Source organism: Scyliorhinus torazame, chromosome 6 (assembly GCF_047496885.1).
Source record: "Scyliorhinus torazame isolate Kashiwa2021f chromosome 6, sScyTor2.1, whole genome shotgun sequence".
Lineage (NCBI taxonomy): Eukaryota > Metazoa > Chordata > Chondrichthyes > Carcharhiniformes > Scyliorhinidae > Scyliorhinus > Scyliorhinus torazame.
In genome coordinates this window covers 160,751,250-160,777,008 of record NC_092712.1, presented here as the reverse complement: position 1 = coordinate 160,777,008, position 25,759 = coordinate 160,751,250, and the positions used below count along the sequence as shown (strand labels likewise).

General features: G+C 51.9%; 1 protein-coding gene across 1 annotated transcript in view; it reads left to right on the top strand.

Annotated features, from left to right (window-relative positions):
* The window catches only part of calcr (calcitonin receptor), a 546,460-nt gene that overhangs the window by 332,183 nt on the left and 188,518 nt on the right, over positions 1-25,759 (top strand). The window contains exon 10 of the mRNA XM_072509015.1: positions 15,493-15,619. Coding sequence (XP_072365116.1) covers positions 15,493-15,619 — 127 coding nt within the window. The remainder of the gene's footprint in view (positions 1-15,492; positions 15,620-25,759) is intronic.

The window sequence follows — 25,759 nt, the reverse complement described above, 5'->3', positions numbered from 1 at the left end:
CCCTGCGCTGCATGCGTGGGCCGTCTAACACTGTTGCTGTTTGTGTTTGCCCCCCCCCCCCAAGGACAAGGCTGCGCACAACTGTCGGGAGCAGAAGACTGGAGGGGGACCATCAGTCCTGCGTCCCCTCATCGTGCCTGAGCAGAGGGCACTAGACATTGTCAGCAGGCCGGAGGAGAGGGAGGCCGCCGACGCGGAGGTCGGCGGCGCGCCACAAAGTGAGACCCCCTGCCTGGGTGCGGGTCCTCACGACAAATGTGTGCCCACCCCAACCCCACACACCCCTCGCCCCTCACTCCAAACCCCCACATCCCAGCCCTCACCACCTCATGCCTCACCCCCATCCGGCTGTCCAACCGTACATGCCATCTTGTGTCTTACAGGACCAGCGGGGGATGGTCCCAGCTCATCCGGGGCCCCCTGCCCCCAGCGAGTGCCAGGGACTGCGCCCCGCAGAAATGGAGCACTGACAAGGAGAGCAGCTGGAACACCAGCCCTCTGCTCGAGACGACCCAGGACACCACGACCCAGGACACCACGACCCAGGCCACCATGACCCAGGACACCACGAGCCAGGACACCCGACCCAGGACACCATGACCCAGGACACCACGAGTCAGGACACCATGACCGAGGACACCACGAGCCAGGACACCACGACTCAGGACACCAAGAGCCAGGACACCACGACCCAGGACACCATGACCCAGGATACCACGAGCCAGGACACCACAACCGAGGACACCACGAGCCAGGACACCACGACACAGAACACCAGGACCCAGGACCCCAGGACACCACGACCCAGGACACCACAACTGAGGACACCACAACTGAGGACACCACGACCCAGGACACCACGACCCAGGACACCATGACCCAGGACACCACAACCCAGGACACCACGAACCAGGACACCACGACCCAGGATACCATGACCCAGGACACCACGATCCAGGGCACTATGACCCAGGACACCATGACCCAGGACACCACGACCCAGGACACCACAACTGAGGACACCACAACCCAGGACACCACGGCCCAGGACACCACGACCCAGGACACCACGACCCAGGACACCACGACCCAGGACACCACAACACCGGACACCACGATCCAGGACAACACTACCCAGGACACCACAACTGAGGACACCACGACCCAGGACACCACGACCCAGGACACCACGACCCGGACACCACGATCCAGGACACCACGACCCAGGATACGACAACTGAGGACACCACGACCCAGGACACCACGACCCAGGACACCACGATCCAGGACATCACGACCCTGGACACCACGACCCTGGACACCACGACCCAGGACACCACGAGCCAGGAAACCACGACCCAGGACACCAAGGCCCAGGACACCACGACCCAGTTCACCACGGTCCAGGACACCACGATCCAGCACACCACAACCCAGGACACCACAACCCAGGACACCACGACCCAGGACACCACGATCCAGGACACCACAACCCAGGACACCATGATCCAGGACACCACAACCCAGGACACCACAACCCAGCACACCACGACCCAGGACACCACGACCCAGGACACCATGATCCAGGACACCACAACCCAGGACACCACGGCCCAGGCCACCAGGACCCAGGACACCAAGATCCAGGACACCATGACCCAGGACACCACGACCCTGGAAACCACGGCCCAGGCCACCACGACCCAGGCCACCACGACCCAGGACACCACGACCCAGGACACCACGACCCAGGACACCACGAGCCAGGACACCACGACCCAGGACACCAGGACACCACGGCCCAGGCCACCAGGACCCAGGACACCACGACCCAGGACACCACGGCCCAGGACACCACGACCCAGGCCACCACGACCCAGGCCACCACGACCCAGGACACCACGACCCAGGACACCACGGCCCAGGCCACCAGGACCCAGGGCACCAAGATCCAGGACACCACGACACAGGACACCACGACCCTGGAAACCATGGCCCAGGCCACCACGACCCAGGCCACCACGACCCAGGACACCACGACCCAGGACACCACGACCCAGGACACCACGGCCCAGGACACCAGGACCCAGGACACCACGACCCAGGACACCAGGACACCACGGCCCAGGCCACCAGGACCCAGGACACCACGACCCAGGACACCACGACCCAGGACACCACGACCCAGGACACCACGACCCAGGACACCAGGACACCACAGCCCAGGCCACCAGGACCTAGGACACCACGACCCGGGAAACCACGACCCAAGAGACCCCGGGGTTCAGGTCAGATGAGGCCACTGACTTTCCGTCACAGCTGTCTCCATCACCCTCCACCATCTCAGAGAATTTCACCTCGGTTGGGCAAATTAGTGAAGAGGCTTCTGGGACACTCACTGGTGCGCACCACACAGTCGGTCTGGTAGAGCAGTTGGAGGTAGGAGCAGCCGTTGGGGGTCGGACAGTCGGAGGCCAGGCCCAACCCAGCAACCAGCTGCCATCCAGATGGGTCCCGGGCTCCTGGAACATGCAGTCCCACCTATAGTACAGGTACAGTCAGAAACCCAGGGACTACAGGAGGAGATGACGGCCGGCGCAGGGAGTGGTGCCGGTCATGCGAGCCACCCAGGCCGAAACCGCACAGGTAGCGGCCGCGGTGGAGGCACTGGGAATGACTGTGTCAGACATGGGTCAGAGTATGCAAGGCCTGGGGCATTCTGTGTAGGCAGGGGCCGTGGCCCAGGACAGGGCTGCCTACTCACAGGCAACCATGTGCCAGAGCCACCTGGAGATTGCAGCGGCACTCACAGCATGGCACAGTCACAGCAGGCCATTGCTGAGAGCATCAGCGGCATTGCCCAGGGATGGCCCAGTCTCAGCGGACCATTGCTGAGAGCATCAGCGGCATTGCCCAGGGATGGCCCAGTCTCAGCGGACCATTGCTGAGAGCATCGGCGGCATTGCCCAGGTGCTGGCTGGCGTTGCACAGATACAGACGGAGGTGGCCCAGTCCCAGAGGGAGGTGGCCCAATCCCAGAGGGAGATGGAACACTTCCTGTGCTCCATGGCTGCTAACTTTCAGACCCTTGTCAATACTAGAGTGGGCATCCAAGACTGGCAGCGCCAGGTGTCATGAGGGCTCGGGGGATGGCTCCGTTCGCACCCCTGTCACATGGAGAAGCCCAGAGGCCATCGGGCACCCTGTGGGAGGAGGAGGTGCCGGGCCCGTGCATGTGAACACCGCAGCACCTCGGACCCCCCCCCCCTCCTGTCCCTGGTAAATCTGGTGGGCAGCGGACAGAACAGGGTGGCATCATGCCACCCGGGACGCCCGAGCAGCAGCCGGGCCCATCCAGGCCAGGACACCCCAGGGGGCGTGCGCCAACAAGGACCCTCATCGCAGGGCGGGAGTCACAGCAGTCCGCCTCCACTCCTGCTGTACCGTCTGGGGAACCGTCTAGGCATAGTGTTAGGGCCCGTAAGGCCAGAAAGTTAGACACAAGTTAAGTTGGCATGGGTGGAGGGCACAATTTAGTTATAGGGGCTAGGGCACAGACTGTATATATTTCTCTACAAAAAACACCTGTTATCACCGTTGAAACCTGCCTCAGTGCTCTGTCTGATGGGTGTGGGGGTGGGGGGGTCAGTGATGGCCACTGGAAGTGAGGGGTGATGGACGTGTGAGGCCCAGTGGGTGGGCCGTTCGGCCCCCCCCCTTCCTCCCACCGTCCCCATCACTCCGTTCCCAGCGACTCGATAGGACCGTGTGATGGACTGGCCAGGTCGCATGCAGTGATCACCCAGGTGGAAGGTGCTACTGTGGGCATGAGTCAGACATTGTCTAATGATGTGGAGCACGGAACTCATCGCAGAGCGGGCTGTCATAATCCTTTATCCCATGGATCAGACCTGCAGGCACAGGCAACCCAGTGCCTCATAGTGCTGCAGGTATGTGTAATGGAGGGGAGTATGCATGCGGGTGGTTTATGGTATGGGAGGTGCGGGTGTTCGGTGATGTGAGGGGGTGGGGTATTGTGATGTCCGTGCCCCTGCCCAGCAACCCCCCTCCCCCCTAGTTGGTGAAACGTGCGTCGACTAATGTGTCCCGTGCTCGCTGGCCCTGGTGATGGCGTTGTGCGTCCTCCGTGTCGGTCTGTGGTCTCCATATAGGCGTCATCAGCCATGACCGCAACAGGTAACCCCTGTCGCCCAGCAACCAGCCCTGCAGCTGGGGGGCGGGGGGGAGTTGTCCCTCGAACATGTCGGGCATCACAGATTGTGCCACCACAATCGAGTCATGCACACTGCCTGGGAATCGGGCCAGACATGCAGGATCCTCATCTGGTGGTCACAGACCACCTGAACGTTCATGGAGTGGTACCCCTTACTGTTCGTGAACAGTGGCCTGTTATCCGCCAGTGGCCGCAGAGTGACATGCACCCCATCGATTATCCCCTGGATCCGGGCATCCTGGTGACTTCAGCGAAGACCACTGCCCGGGCATCCTTGTCGGTGCATTCCACAGGGTCCACAAGATCATACAGGGCGCCTGTGACGGCGTGGATGCACCTGTGCGCCGATGTCTGGGAGATGCCGGACAGGTCCCCACTCGGAGACTGGAACAATCCCGTCGCATAAAGATTGAGGGCCACCGTCACCTCGACGGCCACCGGTAGCGGGTGCCATCCCCCATTCCCCTGGGGTGCCATCATGTGGCAGATGTGTCGGACAATCTCCCGGCTCATCCGCAATCTCTCCTGCACGCCCGGTCCAGAAGTTCCTCAAAAGACATGCGGTTGCGGTCGACGCGTGGCCTCATCAGGCATCTCCTTGGCACCATCTCCTCCTCCTCGTCCTGTTCTTCCTCCTCCTCGTCCTGTTGGGCGGCCGGCCCTGCAGCCTGAGCAGCTGGCACCTGTCCCTCTGCAACCCGCTCCTCTGCTGCAACCTCTGCCTCCTATCTGAGCCGCCCCTGCCCACGCTGCCACAGGGCAGGGCAGAAGCCGTGGCCATGGTGGCCAACATCGCTGGTTGGTGACCAAACATAATTATCTGCAGGGGGTGAGGGGAAAACATGTCATCATGGCACATACACCCATGCACAACCAGGTACCATGGGCTATATGGTGGCCTCGGTTGTCACCGCACGCCCCAACCACGCATGTCCGCACCCCGGCCCCGTCGGTGCCCCCGGTCCTGGTGCCCGTCCCTGCTGCCAGGACCACCATTTTATGGCACTGCCCTCACTGGGAGTTGCGTCATTGTGGCCCTGGGTGGTCTCCCGATGGGTGTTGCCGGTTGAGTGGGGTGGCCAGGGAGGGGGCGGGCATATGGCCGTTTTCTCGGCGTCCACCCAGGGGCCGGGGTGTGTGGCCAGCAAGGTGGCCGCCGTAAGTGACCCGGTGCGTGGGCACCACCCTGTCATGTCGGGGGCTCCCCGGCTGCTCAGCCTGTCCCCTCCCCCAGCCCTGGCAGGCCTGTCCCCCCTCCCCCACGGCCCTGGCAGGGCACCCCCCTCCCCTGCAATCCCCCCACGCCAACTGCTACCTTCTCTCGCAGCCGCCTCAGCCAGCACGCCAGCTTCACGATTTTTAAAAGCTGGTTAGAAACACGCCGTCGGGAAGTCGGCCCATCCGGGGCGTAGAATCGATGAGGTCCCGGAGAATCGGTCATCAGGGCAGCTAATGAGATGCGTACTCTACTTCCGGGCTTGGCGGCAGTTGCCGCGAGTTTGTCGAGTTGGGGGGTCCAGAGAATTTTGATTCAGCGCAAAACTGGCGCCAAGCCCGATTTCGGTGTCGGAGCCGATTCACCAGCCGATCCCGTTTCGCGATTTTGGCGCGAGATCACAGAGAATTCAGCCCCATATACTTGTAAAGTTCCCAGTCATTGAAACAATGCTGTCACAGCATGGATTGGGGAGGCAGTAACGTAGTGGTATTATTGCTGGACTAGTAATCCAGAGACTCAGAGTCATGCTCTGGGGATGCGAGCTCGAATCCTGCCATGGTAGATGATGAAAGTTGACTTCAATGAAAATCATGAATTAAAAAAGTCTAAAAGGTGACCATGAAACTATTGTCGATTGTCGTAACAACCCATGGTTCACCAATGTCCTTTAGGGAAGGAAATCTGCCATCCTTACCTGGTCTGGCCTACATGTTACCCCAGACCCACAGCAATGTGGTTGAAATGCCCTCAGGGATGGGCAATAAATGCTGGCCTAGCCTGTGATACCCATATCCCATGGACGAATAAAAAAAAATCTATTTTGCAATACATTCTAGTTCTACAAGACATTACTTTGGCCACATTTGGCCATGTTTGGACTGCTTAAGGACAATGGAAATGCGTGAAATGCAGGATTACAGTTTAAAATTTAAGAGGTAATTTTTTATTCTATTTTCATGGGATGAGGGCATCGCTTGCAAAGCCAGCTCTTGGCGCCCTTCCCTCATTGCCCTTGAACTGAGTGGCTTTCTTAGCCATTTCAGTGGGCACATACCGCTTCTTGGCCTATTGGCTAAGGTTGAGAGTGAGATCAGGTGAAATGCCTGGATCTGGTATGTCTCTCTTGTAGGGACCATGAATTGGATTCAATTTGAATTGGTTCTTGGATTCGGGGTTTGCCCCTCCACTCTGTGCTTTGTAACTCTGATAAAGGAATTAAAGAAAGGATTCAAATACATTACTTTAGGTCTGGACTGTAAGCCAGAGCAGGTGAGAATAACCTGAAGGACACAGTGAACTTTTGTTTTCGGCCATGGCTGGCACAGCATTTATTCCCCATCCCTAATTTCCCTTGAGGGGACAGTTCAGGGTCTGGAGTCACATGTCAGCCAGACCAGGTAAGGACATGAACCAGGTGGGTTTTTACAACAAACCAACAATGGTTTCAAGGTCATCGTTAGACTTTTAATTCCAGGTTTCAATTCAGATTTCACCACCTGCAGTGTCAGGATTCGAACCCAGGTCCCCAGAGCATTACTCTGGGTTTCTGGTTTACTTGTCCAGTGACAATACCACTATGCCACCGCCTCCCCAGCAAAAAACGGAGGGTTTTTACGACAATCAACAATGGTTTCTTGACCACCATTACGGAGGCTAGTTTTCAATTCCAGACGTAAATAATTTAATTCAAATTTCACCAGCTGCCATGGTGGGATTTGATCCTGTGTCCCAAGACCATGAGCCAAGGCCACTGAATCACTAGTCCAGTGACATTACCACGACACTACCGACCTTCCCAAATTAAGGGGCTGTGATAGATTTTCCCAAAACTCTGGAAGGTTTTGAGATTAAGAATTCTGCAGGATTGTTTCCACCAATTGGAAAATTAGTAGCAGATGGTCATAAATTCAGAATTATCACTTGGTCGACAAATAAGGGAGTTAGAAGAATGCTTATTGCACACAAGATTATCAGTTTTCCCAACACAGAAATCAAAGAAAATTGTGTGGAGTGGCTTACTGCCAAATGGCAACACTTACCACTGCAAGCATGATTTTTTTTGTCTCCTCTGAGGAATAATAGGCAGCCAACCTTTACTGCACCTCAGCATGTGAGTGACAATGTGAGGGGGGTCTTGGAACTGTTGCCAACTCAATCAGGAGAGTGATGCCTGTAGACTCTATGACAACAGCAGAAGGACCAATATTCTGTTAGTTGGAGTAAAGCATTAGAGTATTGGCCACCTCTTCAAACAGCAACCAAAGAGTCTTCTTATTAAGACCTTGAATTGGTCAGTGAGGTGCTGACTACAGGGTTTACAATCCAGCTCATGGCACCATTGGGAGATGCTCTGATTTTAGATACAAGTGAACTTGGTACACGGCCGTAAACATAGATGAATAGTATTTCCATGAAAGAAGCGATTTAAGGCATAACTTCACTTGGTAGACTATCGTAAGCACATATTATTATCTCAGCGTTCTTCTCTCATGGGACATTTATCACCCAAATAAACCTCTAATAAAGCTTCAGGTCAGGCAGAGACAGAATAACAAGCTACTCAGCTTTGTTATATATTTCTCCATGGGGGAGACAGCATCACAAATAGACTGTTTTACTAAAGTCTCATGAAATCCAAGGTTGAGGACAACAATGTCATGATAGTCACCAACCCAAAGGAGGGATGGCGTTGAAAAGGCAAAGATAGGAGGTCAAGAAATTGAGGTATCAATAACTGAGGAGAGAGAGTGGCAGCTAAATGAGGACGACAGCTAAATCACTGCACAATTGGATTCTAAAGAAAGATGCCATTGGGGATACTGATGATCCAAATACCAAACAGGAGATTTGTTACTTTTTTTAAACTACTAGAAACAACAGGGATAGGGTGAAGAGTATAGCCTGGGGGGAACAAAGTGAGGCCAATAAATTATTTTCTGGAGTTCCTATTTTTAGGTAATTAACAGTTGTTGAAGGATCTAACATGGCATACAGTTTCACTCGAGAAATGTACCGCACACTTTTTTTTTTGGTTAGGGTGTTTTGTTGTTATTGAGTATCCTCAGATTTAATTAACTTTGTCCCAAATCCTATTTAAATCACAGCTCTAATGCCTGTTACAGGTCCCCATCTAAAATTGATTCACAAGTGATTGCAGCATGCCATGCAGCAGAGCAGCATGGTGGCACAGTGGTTAGCACTGCTGCCTCACAGCACCAGAACCTGAGTTCAATTAGAGCTTTGGGTGATTGTGTGTGTGGAGTTTATACGCTCTCCCTGTGTCTGCATGGATTTCCTCTGGATGCTCTGGTTTCCTCCCATAGTCCCAAAGATGTGCAGGTTAGGTGGATTGGCCATGCTAAATTGCCCTTAGTATCCAAAGATGTAATGGTTAGGGGGAGCACGGTCGCTCAGTGGTTAGCAAAATAATTTTTTTTAAAGGTATGTAGGTTAAGTGGTTATTGGGAGAAGGCGGGGCAGTGGGATTGGGTGGTGTTCTTTCACAGGATCGGTGCAGACTTCATGGGCCAAATGGGGGATTGTGGAGGATTCAGCGATGGTAATGCCATTGAACGTCAAGGAGCGGTGGTTACATCCTCTTTGGGACTTGGCACTTGGGTGGCGTGAACATAACTTGCCACTTGTCAGACCAAGCTTGGATGTTGCGCAGATCTTACTGCATTTTAACATGGGCTGCCTCATTATCTGAGGAGTTGTGAATGGCGCTTAACTTTGTGCAGTTATCTGCGAACATATCCAGTTCTGACATCATGCTGGAAGGGAGGCCATTAATGAAGTAGGTAAAGATGGTTGGGCCTACCGCACTACCCTGAGGAACTCCAGCAATTATGTCCTGGAGCTGAGATGATTGACCTCCAACCATCACAACCATCTTCCTTTGTGCCAGGCATGACTCCAACTGGCGGAGAGTTTCCCCGATTCCCATTGACTCCAGTTTTGCTGGGGTTCCTTGATGCTATACTCGGTCAAATGTTGCCTTGGTGCCAAGGGCAGTCACTCTCACCTCGCCGCAGTCACTCTCACCTCACAGAAAGAAAGTTGAGATATGCAGTAATCTACCCAAACGCACACAAGACACACACACAGAGAAGGGGGAAGAGTGAAAATAAGAAGAGGATTTAAGATTAAAAGAAAGTCACTACATCCAGACTGTAGGATTTCCTCTGGGGAATCACTTCAACGTTTATTAACCTGGACCTTTACTAAAAGAATTCACTTCAGACCTGTTTCATCCTTAAGAGTTTCTTTGTCTCCCCTCAAACCCAGTCCTCAGCCTGAGTTTTAATGTAACTTTGTTTCCAGTCTCACCAGAATGCACTGCAGTTTTATGAGGAGAAAACCGAGTCTCCCACCAATTGTTTCTGGGAGGTTTAAAACATCAGAGAGTGACTCAGAGAAACAGCTCCTGGTTCTGATCTCAGAAATGAAACTAAAACTGGAAACACAGTCTCACAGAGGAAGGAAATTTCCAGAAAAAGCCCTGACCAATCAGCAGAGGCCACTGACAAGGCCATGTAATTCGATACATTCCATTGGCTGACGGTCAAGTCCATCAAGGTGTGTCAGCACTAATTCCCCTGGAATCTGATGACCTGAAACGGTAACAGCTTGCAACTGGCCTTGCCTTAGGTCAGAGGTCAATCCTCAGTTTACCAGCCTTTCAAGTTAAAGGTGATGTCCAACAAAAAGTCATAGGCACATTAATTGTCCATGTACAAAAATTGAAATGGCAAAATAACAGACATCAAAAGGAAAAAAAACGGGATTAACAGGCTGATCGTTACACTTTGCATACCTCCATCAATTCACTGAGGCTCAAGCAGTTAAACCAATGGTCTCTAAATTGACCACTAGAAACAGTCTCAATAAGTTAAATGAAAAATGAATCTCATGTAACCTTCTGGAAGATGCATGTTATTGTGATCGACTGTTTTCCAAGCTCAGCCTCCAGTGTTGGGTTTTACTGCATTATCACTAACTAGTAAACAATACTGTAAATAACACAGAACATACAGTGCAGAAGGAGGCCATTTGGCCCATCAAGTCTGCACCGACCCACTTAAGCCCTCACTTCCACCCCATCCCCATAACCCAATAACCCCTCCTTACCTTTTTGGTCACTAAGGACAATTTATCATGGCTGTGGTGGTATGTATTAGGGGTAGTACGGTACCCAGTGATGCCGAGAGGCTATTGGTGGACAGACACTGGGTCCTGATTGGATCTGCTGCCTGCTGGCTCCACCCAGTAAGGCGGAGTATAAGAACCCGGGTTCTCCCAGCAGCCGCATTCTGTAACCGTGCTGCTGGGGAACAAGTCTGCGTAATAAAGCCATCGATTGACTTCATCTCTTCTCGCCTCGTGAGTGATTGATTGTGCTACAATTTATTACACACACTTTAAAGAACTATGGAGCTCCGGATCGCCCAGGAGTGTCTACGAATCAGCCCCCAATACAGCAGCAAACTCAGCGGCCACTTTTAAACACTGGCTAGCGTGCTTTGAGGGATACCTCCGAATGACCCCCGGCAGACCTACAGAACGCCAGAAAATGCAGGTCCTGCATTACAGGGTGAGTCCGGAGATCTACATGCTCATCGAAGACGCGGAGAATTTCCCGACGGCGCTCACCATGCTGAGAGGGATACATTCGACCCGTAAACCAGGTCTACGTACGCCACCAATTCGCGATGAGACGGCAAATCCCCGGAGAATCGCTGGACGAGTTCTACAGCACGCTGCTAATATTGGGAAGGATCTGCAACTGCCCACCGGCGACGGCTAACGAACATACGGAATCCCTAATCAGGGTTGCTTTCGTAGCAGGTATGACCTCATCCCAAATTCACCAGCGACTGCTGGAGAGAGACTCACTGGGGCTCACGGAGGCATGGGCCCTTGCGGCCTCCCTGGATGTGGCCTCGCAGAATGCCCACGCTTACGCCCCGACCACGCGGCAGCCCCTTGGGCTCCGTGCACCCTGCCGCGACCGATTCCCCGGCACCCCCCATCCCCCCGCAAGCCTGCGCGGCCAGAGCACCCGGGGAGGCCCGCTGCTATTTTTGCGGGCAGTCGAAACACCCCCGGCAGCGCTGCCCGGCCCGCTCGGCCATCTGTAAAAGTTGCCGCAAGAAGGGGCACTATTCAGCGGTGTGCCAGTCCCGGGGGGTCGCCGCAATCTCCGGGGGAGAACTGGGACCACAGACTCAACCCCCCCAACGATCCATGTGCGGCCAACGGGCGCCGCCATTTTGGGTCCCGGACTCCATGCGGGATGGGTGGGCCATCTTGTGTCCCTCCGGCCACGTGCGATTCATGGGCATGGCCATTTTGTCCGCCCCCGACCGCGTGCGATCCGTGGACGCCGCCATCTTGGCTGACATCCAAGGACCCCAGCATGGACGGCTCCACGGGGCCTGAAGAAAACGCCCCGATGCAGCAACTGCGACTGGCTTCAGTGACCCTGGACCAGTCGCGACCCCGGACGCTCCAAACGGCAACGACGCGGTGCTGGTTAACGGCTATGAAACGCCATGTCTGATCGACTCTGGGAGCACGGAAAGTTTTATCCATCCGGATATGGTAAGACGCTGTTTTCTTTCAATCCTCCCGAGTACCCAAAAGATTTTTCTGGCAGCGGGATCCCATTCTGTAGAAATCACAGGGTTCTGCATCGCGAATCTAACGGTGCAGGGGAGAGAGGTTAAGAATTACCGACTTTATGTCCTCTCCCACCTCTGAGCCCCCACTCTCCTGGGGTTAGATTTTCAATGTAACCTTCAGAGTTTAACGTTCCAATTCGGCGGCCCTATACCCCCACTTACTATCTGCGACCCTCAAGCTGGAACCGCCTTCCTTGTTTGCGAACCTCACCCCGGATTGCAAACCCGTCGCCACTAGGAGCAGACGGTACAGCGCACAGGACCGAACATTTATCCGGTCTGAAGTCCAGCGGCTGCTGAAGGAAGGCATAATCCAGGCCAGCAATAGTCCCTGGAGAGCTCAGGTGGTAGTTATAAAGACCAGGGAGAAGCAGAGGATGGTCGTGGACTATAGTTAAACCATCAATAGGTACACGCAGCTACCCTCTCCCCCGCATATCCGACATGGTCAATCGGATTGCACAGTACAAGGTCTTTTCCACCGTGGACCTCAAGTCCGCATATCATCAGCTCCCCATCCGCCCGAGCGACCGCAAGTACACTGCCTTCGAAGCAGAAGGGCGGCTCTACCACATTTTAAGGGTTCCATTCGGCGTCACTAACAGAGTATCGGTCTTCCAACGGGAGATGAACCGAATGATTGACCAGCACGGTTTTCAGGCCACGTTCCCGTACCTCGACAACGTCACCATCTGCGGCCATGACCAGCAGGACCACAACGCCAACCTCCGCAAATTCCTCCAGACCGCTAACGCCCTGAACCTCACCTACAACAGGGAAAAATGCGTGTTTAGCACCGACCGTCTAGCCATCCTTGGCTACGTAGTGCGTAATGGAGTGATAGGCCCCGACCCTGAACGCATGCACCCGCTTATGGAGTTCCCCCTCCCTCACTGTTCCAAAGCCCTGAAACCCTGCCTGGGCTTTTTCTCTTCTTACGCCCAGTGGGTCCCCAACTACGCGGACAAGGCCCGCCCGCTAATTCAGTCCACCGTCTTTCCCCTGTTGACAGAGGCCCACCAAGCCTTCAGCCGCATCAAAGCGGATATCGCAAAGGTCATGATGCACGCGATCGACGAGTCCCTCCCCTTCCAAGTCAAGAGCGACGCATCCGACGTAGCTCTGGCGGCCACTCTCAACCAAGCGGGCAGACCCGTGGCGTTTTTCTCCCGTACCCTCTACGCTTCAGAGATCCGCCACTCCTCAGTGGAAAAGGAAGCCCAGGCCATAGTAGAAGCTGTGCGGCATTGGAGGCATTACCTGGCCGGCAGGAGATTCACTCTCCTCACGGACCAACGGTCGGTAGCCTTCATGTTCGATAATGCGCAGCGGGGCAAGATCAAGAACGACAAGAACTTGTGGTGGAGGATCAAACTCTCCACATATAATTATGAGATCTTGTATCGTCCCGGAAAGCTGAAAGAGTCGTCCGATGCCATATCCCGCGGCATATGTGCCAATGCACAAGTGGACCATCTCCAAGCCCTCCACGAGGACCTCTGCCACCCGGGGGTCACTCAGTTCTATCACTTCGTGAAGACCCGCAACCTCCCCTACTCCGTCGAGGAGGTCCGAACAGCCACCAGGAACTGCCAAATCTGCGCAGAGTGCAAGCCGCACTTTTTCAGGCCAGATAGAGTGCACCTGATAAAGGCTTCCCGTTCCTTTGAGCGCCTCAGCCTGGACTTCAAAGGCCCCCCTCCCCTCCACCGATCGCAACACGTACTTCCTAAACGTGGTTGACGAATACTCCCGTTTCCCTTTCGCCATCCCATGCCCCAACATGACCGCGGCCACAGTCATTAGAGCCCTCTGCACCATCTTTACACTGTTCGGTTTCCCCGCTTACATCCATAGCGATATGGGGGTCCTCCTTCATGAGCGACGAACTGCGTAAATTCCTGCTCAGCAAGGGCATCGCCTCGAGCAGGACGATCAGTTACAACCCCCGGGGGAACGGTCAGGTAGAGAGGGAGAACGGAACGGTCTGGAAGACCGTCTTACTGGCCCTGCGGTCCAGATGTCTCCCAGTTTCCCGCTGGCAGAAAGTCCTCCCAGATGCCCTCCACTCCATCCGGTCGCTGCTGTGTACCACAACTAATCAAATGCCTCACGAGCACCTCCTTGTCTTCCCTAGGAAGTCCTCCTCCGGAACGTCCCTTCCGACCTGGCTGGCAGCCCCAGGACCCATCTTGCTCCGAAAGCATGTGCGGGCGCACAAATCGGACCCGTTGGTCGAGAGGGTTCATCTTCTCCATGCGAACCCTCAATACGCCTACGTGGCATATCCCGACGGCCGACAGGACACGGTCTCCCTGCGAGACCTGGCGCCCGCCGGAGCTCCTCCCCCCCCCAACACCAAAACATCGCGATGCTCCCAGAGACGACAGTGCCCGAGCCAGCGCCTGCACCACCACCGGAGCTGAGATGATCGGCAAGGACGACCAGGGCACCCACTCGACTCATTGAATCTGCGTGACAAAGCAAGATCTGTAAATAATTCAGTAGCCCAGTAAAAGTGGCATTGTAAATAGTTAACAATTGATATCAATGCATAGCCACTGTGTTAATGGAATCCCAGTACCAACCTTGTAAACCCCTGCCACCATGCGACCTACCACCCCGCCGGGTTCTTTTTTAACAAGGGGTGAATGTGGTGGTATGTATTAGGGGTAGTACGGTACCCAGTGATGCCGAGAGGCTATTGGTGGACAGGCACTGGGTCCTGATTGGATCTGGCGCCAGCTGGCTCCACCCAGTAAGGCGGAGTATAAGAACCCGGGTTCTCGCAGCAGCCGCATTCTGTAACCGAGCTGCTGGGGAACAAGTCTGCGTAATAAAGCCATCAATTGACTTCATCTCTTCTCGCCTCGTGAGTGAGTGATTGATTGTGCTACAATGGCCAACCCACCTAACCTGCACGTCTTTGGACTGTTAAGTTGCAAAGCTGACCCAGCCCAGCATGTAGTCATACAGTAGTCAGCTTGAGAGCGTCTCGCAGATAAGACTTGCATCTGTACCACTTTGCGTATTAATTACTGGGAGAAAATTGCACTAGAGGAAATGTCTGTACTTCATTAAGTTACCAAAGACAAAAGTCATAAGCAATACACAACCTGCTTCATCATTCCCTTTGTGGCAACATAACAAACCTATTCTGTGGCAAAAGATAAAAGGTGCTGTTCTGGGCTATAATGGTTAAGGGTTTAATTCTAAGCATTATTGCACACCATGAATAACAAAGAGTACCGTGTTTGTAACATTTTGTAAAGCAGTAGTCACTTTTTGAAAAGCTGAAGTCTTTTCACAGACCCTGAACTGACTAATCCCAAATTTCTGCTTTGATTTGTTTCTAGAAGCCTCAGCTGTCAGAGGATAACACTCCATAAGAATTTATTTTTCTCCTACGTGTTTAACTCAGTCTTTACGCTTATCCAGCTCATAGTGGTGGCGAATGACAAGGAAGTAGTTTCCCAAAATCCAGTAAGTATTGGTAAAATCTGAGAGTGTTGCCTGGAACCAAAAGAATAATGTGGCCTATGTTTCAACTTAACGTTTAACTCCGAAAGGTTCAGATAGGGATCAATTCAAAAGCGAAATACTGTGGATACTGGAAAATAGAAACAAAAAATGTTGGAAATATTCAGCTGATCAAACAGCATCTGTGGAGGGAGACAGAAATGAAGTTTCAGGTTAAGGTAACCTTTCATCATTAACTACCTTAAGTCAGTGATTGGTTTTATAACCCTTCAACATACTGGTTCCTGAATGAGAAAGTTTTGTCACAGGACGTTGGTAGGGTGTTGAACGAATGTTTCACATCTGTCTTCACCCAAGAGTGTGAGGAGGTAGTTATGGAACTCAGTTTTTGAGCAAATTGTCATAGGGAGTGACCAGGGTTGGAGGTATTGGAGGGCTTAAAAGTGGACAAATCTCGAGGTCCGGATGGGTTGTGTCTCAGGATGCTGTGGGAGGCGAGGGACGAGATTGCGGGGACTCTGACCCAAATTTTTAATTTCTCTCTGGCCACGGGGGAGGTGCCAGAGGACTGGAGAACAGCTAATGTGACCCCACTATTTAAGGAAGATTGTAGACACAAGCCAGGGAAGTACAGACTAGTGGGTCTCACATCAGTGGTCGGGAAATCACTGGAGAAGATTCTGAAGGAGAGAATTTATCACCACTTGGAGAGGCAAGATTTGATCAGTGTTAGTCAGCATGGCTTTGTCAGAGGGAGGTCGTGCCTAACACATTTGATTAAATATTTTGAGCATGTAACCAAGTGTATGGATGAGGGTAGTGCAGTTGATGTAGTTTACATGGATTTCAGAAAAGCCTTTGACAAGTTCCCACATGGGAGACTTATTAAGAAGACAAATGCACATGGATACAGGATGATTTGTTGAGGTGGATTCATAATTGACTTAGTGGTAGGAGACAGAGGGTGATGATAGACGGCTGCTTTAGTGTCTGGAAGCCAGTGACCAGTGGCGTACCACAGGAATATGTGCTGGGCCCCCTATTGTCTATCATTTATATAGATGACTATATGGGGGGTAGGATCAGTAATTTTGCAGAAGACACAAAGAGTGGCCAGGTGGTTAATAGTGAGGTTGAGTGTTTTGGGTTACAGGAAGATATAAACGGGATGGTCAAATGGGTGGCTAAGTAGCAGATGGAATTTAACTCTGAAAGGTGTGAGGTGATAAACTTTGGAAGGAGTAATTTGACAAGGAAGTAGCAAAGGTCTGACAGGGGAAGGTCAGAAAAACAAAGGGACCTTGGCGTGTTTGTCCATAGATCTCTGAAGGCAGAAGGGCAGGTTAATAGGGTGGTTAAAAAACATATATGGGACACCCGCTTTTATCAATCGGGGCATAGATTACAAAAGGAGGGAGGTCATGTTAGAGTTGTATAGAATTTTGATGAGGCCACAGCTGGAGTACTGTGTGCAGTTCTGGTCACCACATTGTAGGAAGGATGTAATTGCACTGGAGGGGTGCAGAGAAGATTCACCAGAATGTTGCCTGGGATGGAACATTTAAGTTATGAAGAGAGGTTGGATAGGCTTGGGTTGGTTTTCGCTGGAGCAGAGAAGACTGAGGGGTGACCTGATCAAGGTGTTCAAGTTTATGAGGGGCATGGTCAGGGTAGATAGGGAGAAGCTGTTCCCCTCAGTTGAAGGGTTAATTACAAGGGGACACAAGTTTAAAGTGAGGTTTGGGAGCTTTAAGGGGGATTTGAGGAAAAACATTTTTACCAGAGGGTGGTGAATGCACTGCCTGGGAGGGGTGGGGGGATGTCTCATATCCTTTAAAAAGTACCTGGATTTGCGTGGGATTCGCCCCCACAACCCAAAGACGTGCAGGGTAGGTGGATTGGCCATGCCAAATTGCCCCTTAATTGGAAAAAATGAATTGGCTTCTCTAAATTTTAAAAAACCAAAGTAACTGGATGAGTACTTGGCACACCATAACATTCAAGGCTACGGGTCAAGTGCAGGCAAGTGGAATTAGGTGGGCAGGTCAGGGCCTTTCATGCATTGGTGCAGACTCGATGGGCCGAAGGGCCTCTTCTGCATTGTAGTATTCTGTGATTTGGGATTTACACTGAAATAAATCTAAATTTTGCGAGACTTTGTGTGAATACGAATAATTAAATAATATCAATGTAAATGCTATATTAAAAAGTCAGCCCTCACATAAAATAAACTAGTGATTTGGATTACTAAATATGCTCCACAGAGCAATAGCACCTCTTATACTGTGGCATAAAATGTATTTCTATCATGTTCGTGAGCAATTTTGTGACCCACTTTGTTATCATTTTAAAAAAATAATAAATTTGGTGTACCCAACTCATTTTTTCCAATTAAGGGGCAATTTAGCGTGTTCAATTCACCTACCCTGTACATCTATGTGTTGGGGGGGGGGTGGGCGAAACCCACCCAAACACGGGGAGAATGTGCAAACTCCGCACGGACAGTGACCCAGAGCCGGGATCGAACCTGGGACCTCGGCGCCGTGAGGCAGCAGTGCTAACCACTGAGCCACCGTGCTGCCCCGACTTTGTTATCATATGGAACTCTAAATGGAGTGTTTTTTTAAAATAAATTTAGAGTATCCAACTATTTCTTTCCAATTAAGGGGCAATTTAGCGTGACCAATCCACCTACCCTGCACATCTTTGGGTTGTGGGGTGAGACACACGCAGACACGAGTAGAATGTGCAAACTCCACACGGACTGTAACCCAGGGCCAGGATCGAACCCGGGTCCGTGGTGCTGTGAGGCAGCAGTGCTAACCACCGTGCCGCCCCCTAAATGTAGTGTCCTAAAGTATCCAAAAATGTTTGGACAGCCTAAAACTTTTCTGTTTGTTGCTTACAGTGTAGAAAAAGTCCAGACACGCCTGTGTCACATTGACCATTCACAAGTGTTGATGTACTTTAGTGTAATTAATATCACTGTGTTGCAAGGGTAAGTGAGATACCCTCAATTACGACTCAGGAGAGAAGATTGATAATTTAAAGGCTTTAATTACCAGAGAACCAGACAGCTGCCGAGACGTGTGCTCACTGCACGCTGCCTACTGAACGTAACCTTATATACAGTTCCCTGGGGGCTGTAGCCACCTAAATTGGCCAACTCCCGATTTAAAATGGCGAATGGCAAAGGCTGATGGGAAAGTCAGCCAACATAGACAGAAACCAGCAGGTGCAGGTTTGCTGTGTATTTAACTCTGCAAAAGGCCAGACAACATCGATACCAGCGACCATCAGCATAACAATGTAGCAGCCAGCTACATACTGATGAGCAATCCCCGGGAGCAATAAGTAACATTTTGGTCACACAAAGCAAAGCCAGACTCCCCGGTGCCAGCAGGAGCCAACACAAAGGCGGTGAATGAGCACCTCAAGACCGCCCATCGATCAGGGAACCTCTCCAGTATTGGAGAAATCGAACCAAGTGGTTGGGACAAAGTCCAATCACTTGGGACCAGGTACAGGGTCCGCCCCGAAAGGCGGGAAGCCCCTGGGGACTATAAGAGTTAAGCCCCAAGTTCAACTCGCCCTTTTCACCTCTTCGTCCTGCCCGGGTCACCCAGCAACATGAACCAACATTGACCGTGACCGGTGCAGTGACCACCGACAGAAGTAAGTCTTAATTCAACGCTCGCTACGAGATAGGCGCTCCTAGCTACCAATCCGTACCAACTTCGAATCCCGCAGACTCAGAACCCGAACGAAAGGCCATTTGTTCCCCTGACCTGGTGAGCCAGTCTGAAGTTAAGTATAGGCCTGTTAGTTGTAGAAGTAGCTTAGACGTAGAATTTGTGCATGAGTAGCGATTACTGTGTATAATAAATGTGCTTTGATTTGAATCTTACTAATCGGTGTATTGAGTTATTGATCATTATTTGGACTTGAACCTCGTGGCGGTATCATAAGGATACCTGGCGACTCGAGAGCAAAGGTAATAAAACAGAGCAATTGAACCAACGGAAAGTTAGCAACATTATTTGGCGACTCCGCCGGGACCCGATCTACAAGTGGCATAACCACTCCGGGAGAACCCAAGAATTTGAATTAGAGATCCAATTGGGAACAGAAAACCACAAGCGTTCAAGTAGTTCTGATCAATACTCATAATTCAGAAGTGTGTGTATGCATGCATAACTAACAGGGCGATATGGTAAAACTGATAGATTTTTTGTTGTGACAAAACTGTCGGGAGTTTGTACTTCGGATAGTAGCGAAATCTGTACCCATATTTACAGCACCGCCTTAATACTCCTGTCCCAAATTTGAAGAGCAGCATTCAGATAGGAAAGATGGCAATGCAGGCCTCATGAACCCAGAGGAATTTGCGGTCGCAGCGACCAGCAGCAGTAGAGTGGGTCAATGTCCCATTTGGGAGGAAGAAATCAGGAAATACCTCAAAGGGAAAGGATGGCCCCTTTGGAGTGAATTCTGTGACAACGAGGAATCAGGCCCTGGGAGTATAGGACATACTTGGTGGGAGAACCGGAGCGAGATCCACAAAAAGAGCTTAGGGAAAGCTCGCAAGCCGATGGCAATCATGTCCTGCTTGGCACAATTGCGAGGCACAGAGGAAGTCGTTAGGACGCTCCGGAAAGAAGTAGAAGGCATACATCGAATGAGTAAGGTCGATGTAAGCGAGGTAGAAAGAGGGAACTTAGAATTGGGAAGGAAGTTGGCAGCAAAAGATGGAGAGGTGGATGATGCCAAAAGGGCACACCAGTCTCGTCTGGCGCACTTAAGCAGCTTCCAGTCCCAATATGAAAAGGCCTATCAGGACACGCAACGTGCAGTCCTGGTACGTGAAGGAACAGAGAACCAGGTTGAAGCATTGCAGAGACAGTGTGGTAACCTGAAGGCAGCGTTAAGAGCACTCCATGCTGTCACCACAGAGCAAAGACAAAGCTCACTAGACCATGCAAAGTGCCGGAAGCAGATTGCAGAGCTGCAATCTCTGCTTTCAGTTCAAAAAGGATTCCAGGAAAACTTTGGAGCAAAATTAGATGAGGAAGACGGCCCTGATTGGGAAGAATTAAATGAGACAGCGCAGAGATATGTTCAGGGAACATGTGCGCAGGGAAAGCCACAGAAGAGAAAAACGCCCCAACCCCCCACAGAGCTGATAGTTCCAGCTCCAATGAACCCAGTGACCACCCACCGCACAGCCACATCGGACTGTGCTGAATTTCTATACTCCACCCCCTTAACAGTGACCCAATTACGGGACACGTGCGATAAGATCACACCATTCCTCCCCACCTCAGACCCCCACCATTTCTTTGCCAGAGTAAAGCAGCAGGCGACCATGTACGGTCTGGATGAGCGAGAGCATGTAAAGCTCACAGTTTTAAGTTTAGATCCTTCAGTCGCAGCAGCCCTTCCCGACCCACAGAATGTAGGAGGAGGCACCCTTGCAGAAATGCATACCGCGATCCTGGATGCGATCAGGTATAACCGGGGTGACCCCGTAGATGGCCTCACCAAATGTAGGCAAAAGAAAGCCGAGCACCCCACAGCGTGCGCTGGATGCCTGTGGATCCACTTTGCAGCAGTCTTTGGAGACTTAGACCGCGCCCATTTGTCCCCAGACAACATGGCCAAATGGACCCGCACCCTTATCTCCCATGCCACAGAAACAGGGCAGAAAGCGTGCGCAAATTATGATCCCTCAGAGGAGGCTCATAACGAGAAGTGGGTAGTGAAAAGATTGTCCCGCGCTTGGGAGCAATCTATACAAAGCAAACCGCAGTTAAAAATCCCGAAGAAAAGCAGGCCGAAGCAGATATACAGGCAGTTACAACACACCAGAACCCCGCATGGGTGAATGAAGGAAAGAACAGCCCCCCACCCAAGTCACAGGAGTGTTACAACTGTGGACAGTTGGGACACTTTGCAAGGGAATGCAATGCCCCTAGAAAGCCATAGAGAGCCCAGCAAACGGGCACTCTGAGTAAGAAGAAGACAGAGACCATTCATAGTGTTAGCACCCATTCAGATCAGACGGACCTGACCGGAATGGACTGATGGTGTACGGGCTCCCCCAGTTGGGTCTGCAACACCCTTTGGGATAGGTCCGGACAACCGGTAGTTGCAGCGAAAATTCGGGGTCAGCCCATCGAGTTTCTATGGGACAAAGGAGGGTCCCGCACCACAATAAATGCCTCCACCCTGTTTCAAAAAGACACGTGGCCCACTACAGCCACTATCACCCTCAGCGGCTTTAAAGGCCACTCACAGCAGGGACACATTCCCTGAACAGCCCCTGTACCCGTTCAAATCGGCACCATCACCACCAAGCACCCCGTAGTCTTAGTCGATCTGCCCCACACAGCAGAACACATTCTGGGAATCGACTTCATGAATTCCCACAACTTATCATTTGATCCAGTCAACCAGTGTGTCTGGAAAATGGCAAAATCTGCAAGAGCCCCCGCAACGCTCAACATAGGAGAATACGCGAACAAAATTAGCGCAGTAGGCGAATTTTGGTTCAACCCGACCACACTTAGTGCGGACAAGTAGGTTAGGGCAGTTCTGCAAAAGAACAGGGCAGCATTCGCGACCCACAAACACAACTGTGGCCGGATGACTGGCTCCGTTCAGATCACAGGACCTGACCCTAGACCCCAAAAACAGTATGAATTTCCCCAAGAGGCAGAGGGAGAAATCTCAAAGGTAATAGAAAGCTTATTAGAGCAGGGCGTACTTAGATCAGGAGCCTCCACTAATAATGCCCCGATTTGGCCAGTGAGAAAGCCCGATGGAGCATGGTGACTGACCATCGATTACCGGGAACTCAACAAAATCACCCCCGCAGCAGCCCCCACAGTAGCCACAAGTCCCGAGACCATGCTCAAGCAGGGACTCAATTCCTGATACTTTACGGTTTTGGATGTCAGTAATGGATTCTGGTCCATTCCATTGGCAAAGGCGTGCCAGTACAAATTTGCCTTCACCTTCAAAGCACAGCAGTACACGTGGACATTCCTGCCACAAGGCTTCCACAACTCCCCCTCCATTTTCCACCGACAGCTGGCAAATGGTTCAGCCAAATTCTCGCGCCCCGAATGTCTGGTCCAGTACGTAGACGACCTACTACTGAAGACAGACACCAAGGAAGAGCACATTGAGCTTCTGTCCGAACTCCTGGAACTCTTACACTCAATTGGTTGTAAAGTTAACCCCAAAAAGACCCAGATTTTGGAAGATAAGGTGATATATTTGGGAACAATTATCACACATGGTAAACGCGAGATCGAGCATAAAAGGATTGACTCGATTGCTAAATTGCCCCTTCCACAGAATGTTTCAGCCCTCCGGTTGTTTTTAGGACTGGTTGGCTACTGCCGAAAATACATTGACGGTTTCGCCAGCAAGGCAGCACCCCTCTCAGACCTCCTAAAGAAAGGAGCCCCCTGGGAATGGCTTCCGCAGCATACGGATGCTGTGGATGCGTTGAAGCAATCACTCATAGCAGCCCCCACACTACAAGTTCCAGACCCGCTTTCCCCTTACGCTATAGAGGTAGCAACCACAGACCGCACCCTTTCAGCCGTGCTCCTCCAGGAACGGTACGACCAGTTAAGGCCCGTAGCTTATGCCTCCAGAATTTTAGATGCTGTGGAGCAGGGATTTTCAGCCTGTGAGAGGCACCTGCTCGCAGTATTTTGGGCAGTTCAGTATTTTTCGTACATTACCGGACTGAACCCCATCACAATCTTCACAGAACACACCCCCACCCAACTTTTACTGGACGGACGACTCAAGGACGGTACAGTTAGTCAAATAAGAGCGGCTGGATGGACCCTTCTCTTGCAGGGATGGGACATCACTGTGAAACGGACAAAGACCCACACTTTTTTAGCCGACTACTTACAGTACCCCGGAACCCCCCATGAATGTGAAATTATCTCTCCACGCCACAACACAGGCCCCTTTATTGCTAAAACACCCCCCAGAAAGATAGGTAGTTCAACCCAGAGCCCCCAGCACACAGACACATGAGAGCCCATAAGGATATATGTGGATGGATCTTCCACAGTATTGGATGGGAAGCGCACAACAGGTTGCGGTATTTATGTCGAGGACGCGCAGGCACGCGCCCTAGAAGAAATAGCAATAAAACTTCCAGGACACTTAGGCGCGCACGCAGCAGAGCTTGCGGCCATCGCATATATAGTGGAACACCCAGATTCCTTCCTCAGCCCAGCAGACATATACTCGGACAGCCTCTATATCTGCAACAGCCTTACGGAATTCCTGCCCCTGTGAAAGCAAGAGGATTTGTTTCCGCAGACAGAAAACCCCTCCCCTCAACCTCATTGCTCCGTCACATTTTAGAGCGAGCACAGAACAGGACTTTTGGTGTAGTCAAAGTTCGAAGTCACCATCGTTCCGTCCCCCCTGGAAATGTGAAAGCCGACGCACTGGCTAAGGCAGGTTCCAGACATGGATATTTTTGGAGGCCCCCCGAAAGCGCACCAGTGAGTGCAGTTCAGGTCTCGCAGACAAAGATCGAGGATCTAGTGGAGGCCTAGAAGCAGGACAGCAATCTCAGGGAGATTTTAAAAGGAAAATATCCAGCACCCTACGAGAAATTTTAAAATGCTCTGACCACACGTGACAGTGTGGTGTTAAAAGACACCCTTTATGTGGTTCCTGAACAGGACAGGAATCAACTGATTTGTCTGTTCCATGACGGTCATGGACATCAGGGAATCGATCCCACTACAGCCCACCTCAAGCAGCTTTGTTGGTGGCCGAATTTAAAGGACGATGTAAATCACTACATCGAGAATTGTCTTATCTGCGCCCAGAATAATCCGGAGAGATATGCTAAAAAGGCTGAGCTTATTCACACCCGACCCGTTAAGGGCCCCTGGACTAACCTCCAGAGTGATTTTATAGGACCATTGCCCCCTTGCAGGAATGGTTATGAATATGTACTCGTGGTGTTAGACACGTTTACAAAATGGGTGGAAGCATTCCCATCCAGTACAAACACGGCAAAGACCACAGCCAAGATTTTGACCCACCACATCTTTACAAGTTGGGGACTCCCCCGCAGCATTGAATCTGACCTAGGCTCCCATTTTACAGGACGTGTCATGCAGAACGTCCTCACGATATTTGGCATCACCCAAAAATTCCACATAGCATACCACCCACAGTCGAGTGGTATCATGGAGCGCATGAATCGGACCCTAAAATCCACCCTCAGAAAAATGGTCCAGCAAAACAACACCACTTGGGACTCAGTCCTCCCTTTTGCGCTGATGTTTTTGCGTAATACAGTTTCAACATCTACAGGTTACACCCCACACACCCTCATGACCGGACGCCCCATGAAAGGCACAGAATTTTTATTGGGTTTAGACTTGACCAGCCCCGAAGTGACGGCCCTCACACACGAGAAAGCAGTAGAGCAATTAGTGGATAATGTTAAAACAGCTCAGCTAGCAGACGCAGTAAAATTAGGCACAAGAAAGAAACAGAGCAAGGCTTGTTTCGACAAGACAGTGCATGCGACTGAGTACAGTGTAGGACTGCAAGTCATGCTCTCCGTATACAACCCCAGCACATTCCTGTCACCAAAGTACTCGGGTCCGTACTCCATTGCGGACAAAGTAAGCCCTTCCGTCTACAAGATAAAGTATTCCAACGGTAAGACTGCGTGGTTCCATATCAACCAGCTGAAGGCATATGGAACACAGTCTAACCACACACACCACGTCATGCTCGACGCAGCACACCACACCCTGCCCACAGCCAACGTAACCCTACCATCCCCCAACACGTCCAGCCCAGCCACGGACTCGACCTCGACTCCACCCCCGAAATATACACTCCGCCCCGGAACGCCCACAGACTGCAGTAGCAGAGACAGTGACTGTGACTCAGACGATAGCCACAGCACGCCTCCCTACTAACCCCATGCAACAGGACCCACACCCAGCGAATCTGACCACGATTCGAGTGATCCCTTCATGATCACTTTCCTGAACAAACCCCACCACCGACCACCGACCCACAATGACGACCCCGATTCCGTCCCCACAGAACTAGACACCACCTATTGGCACA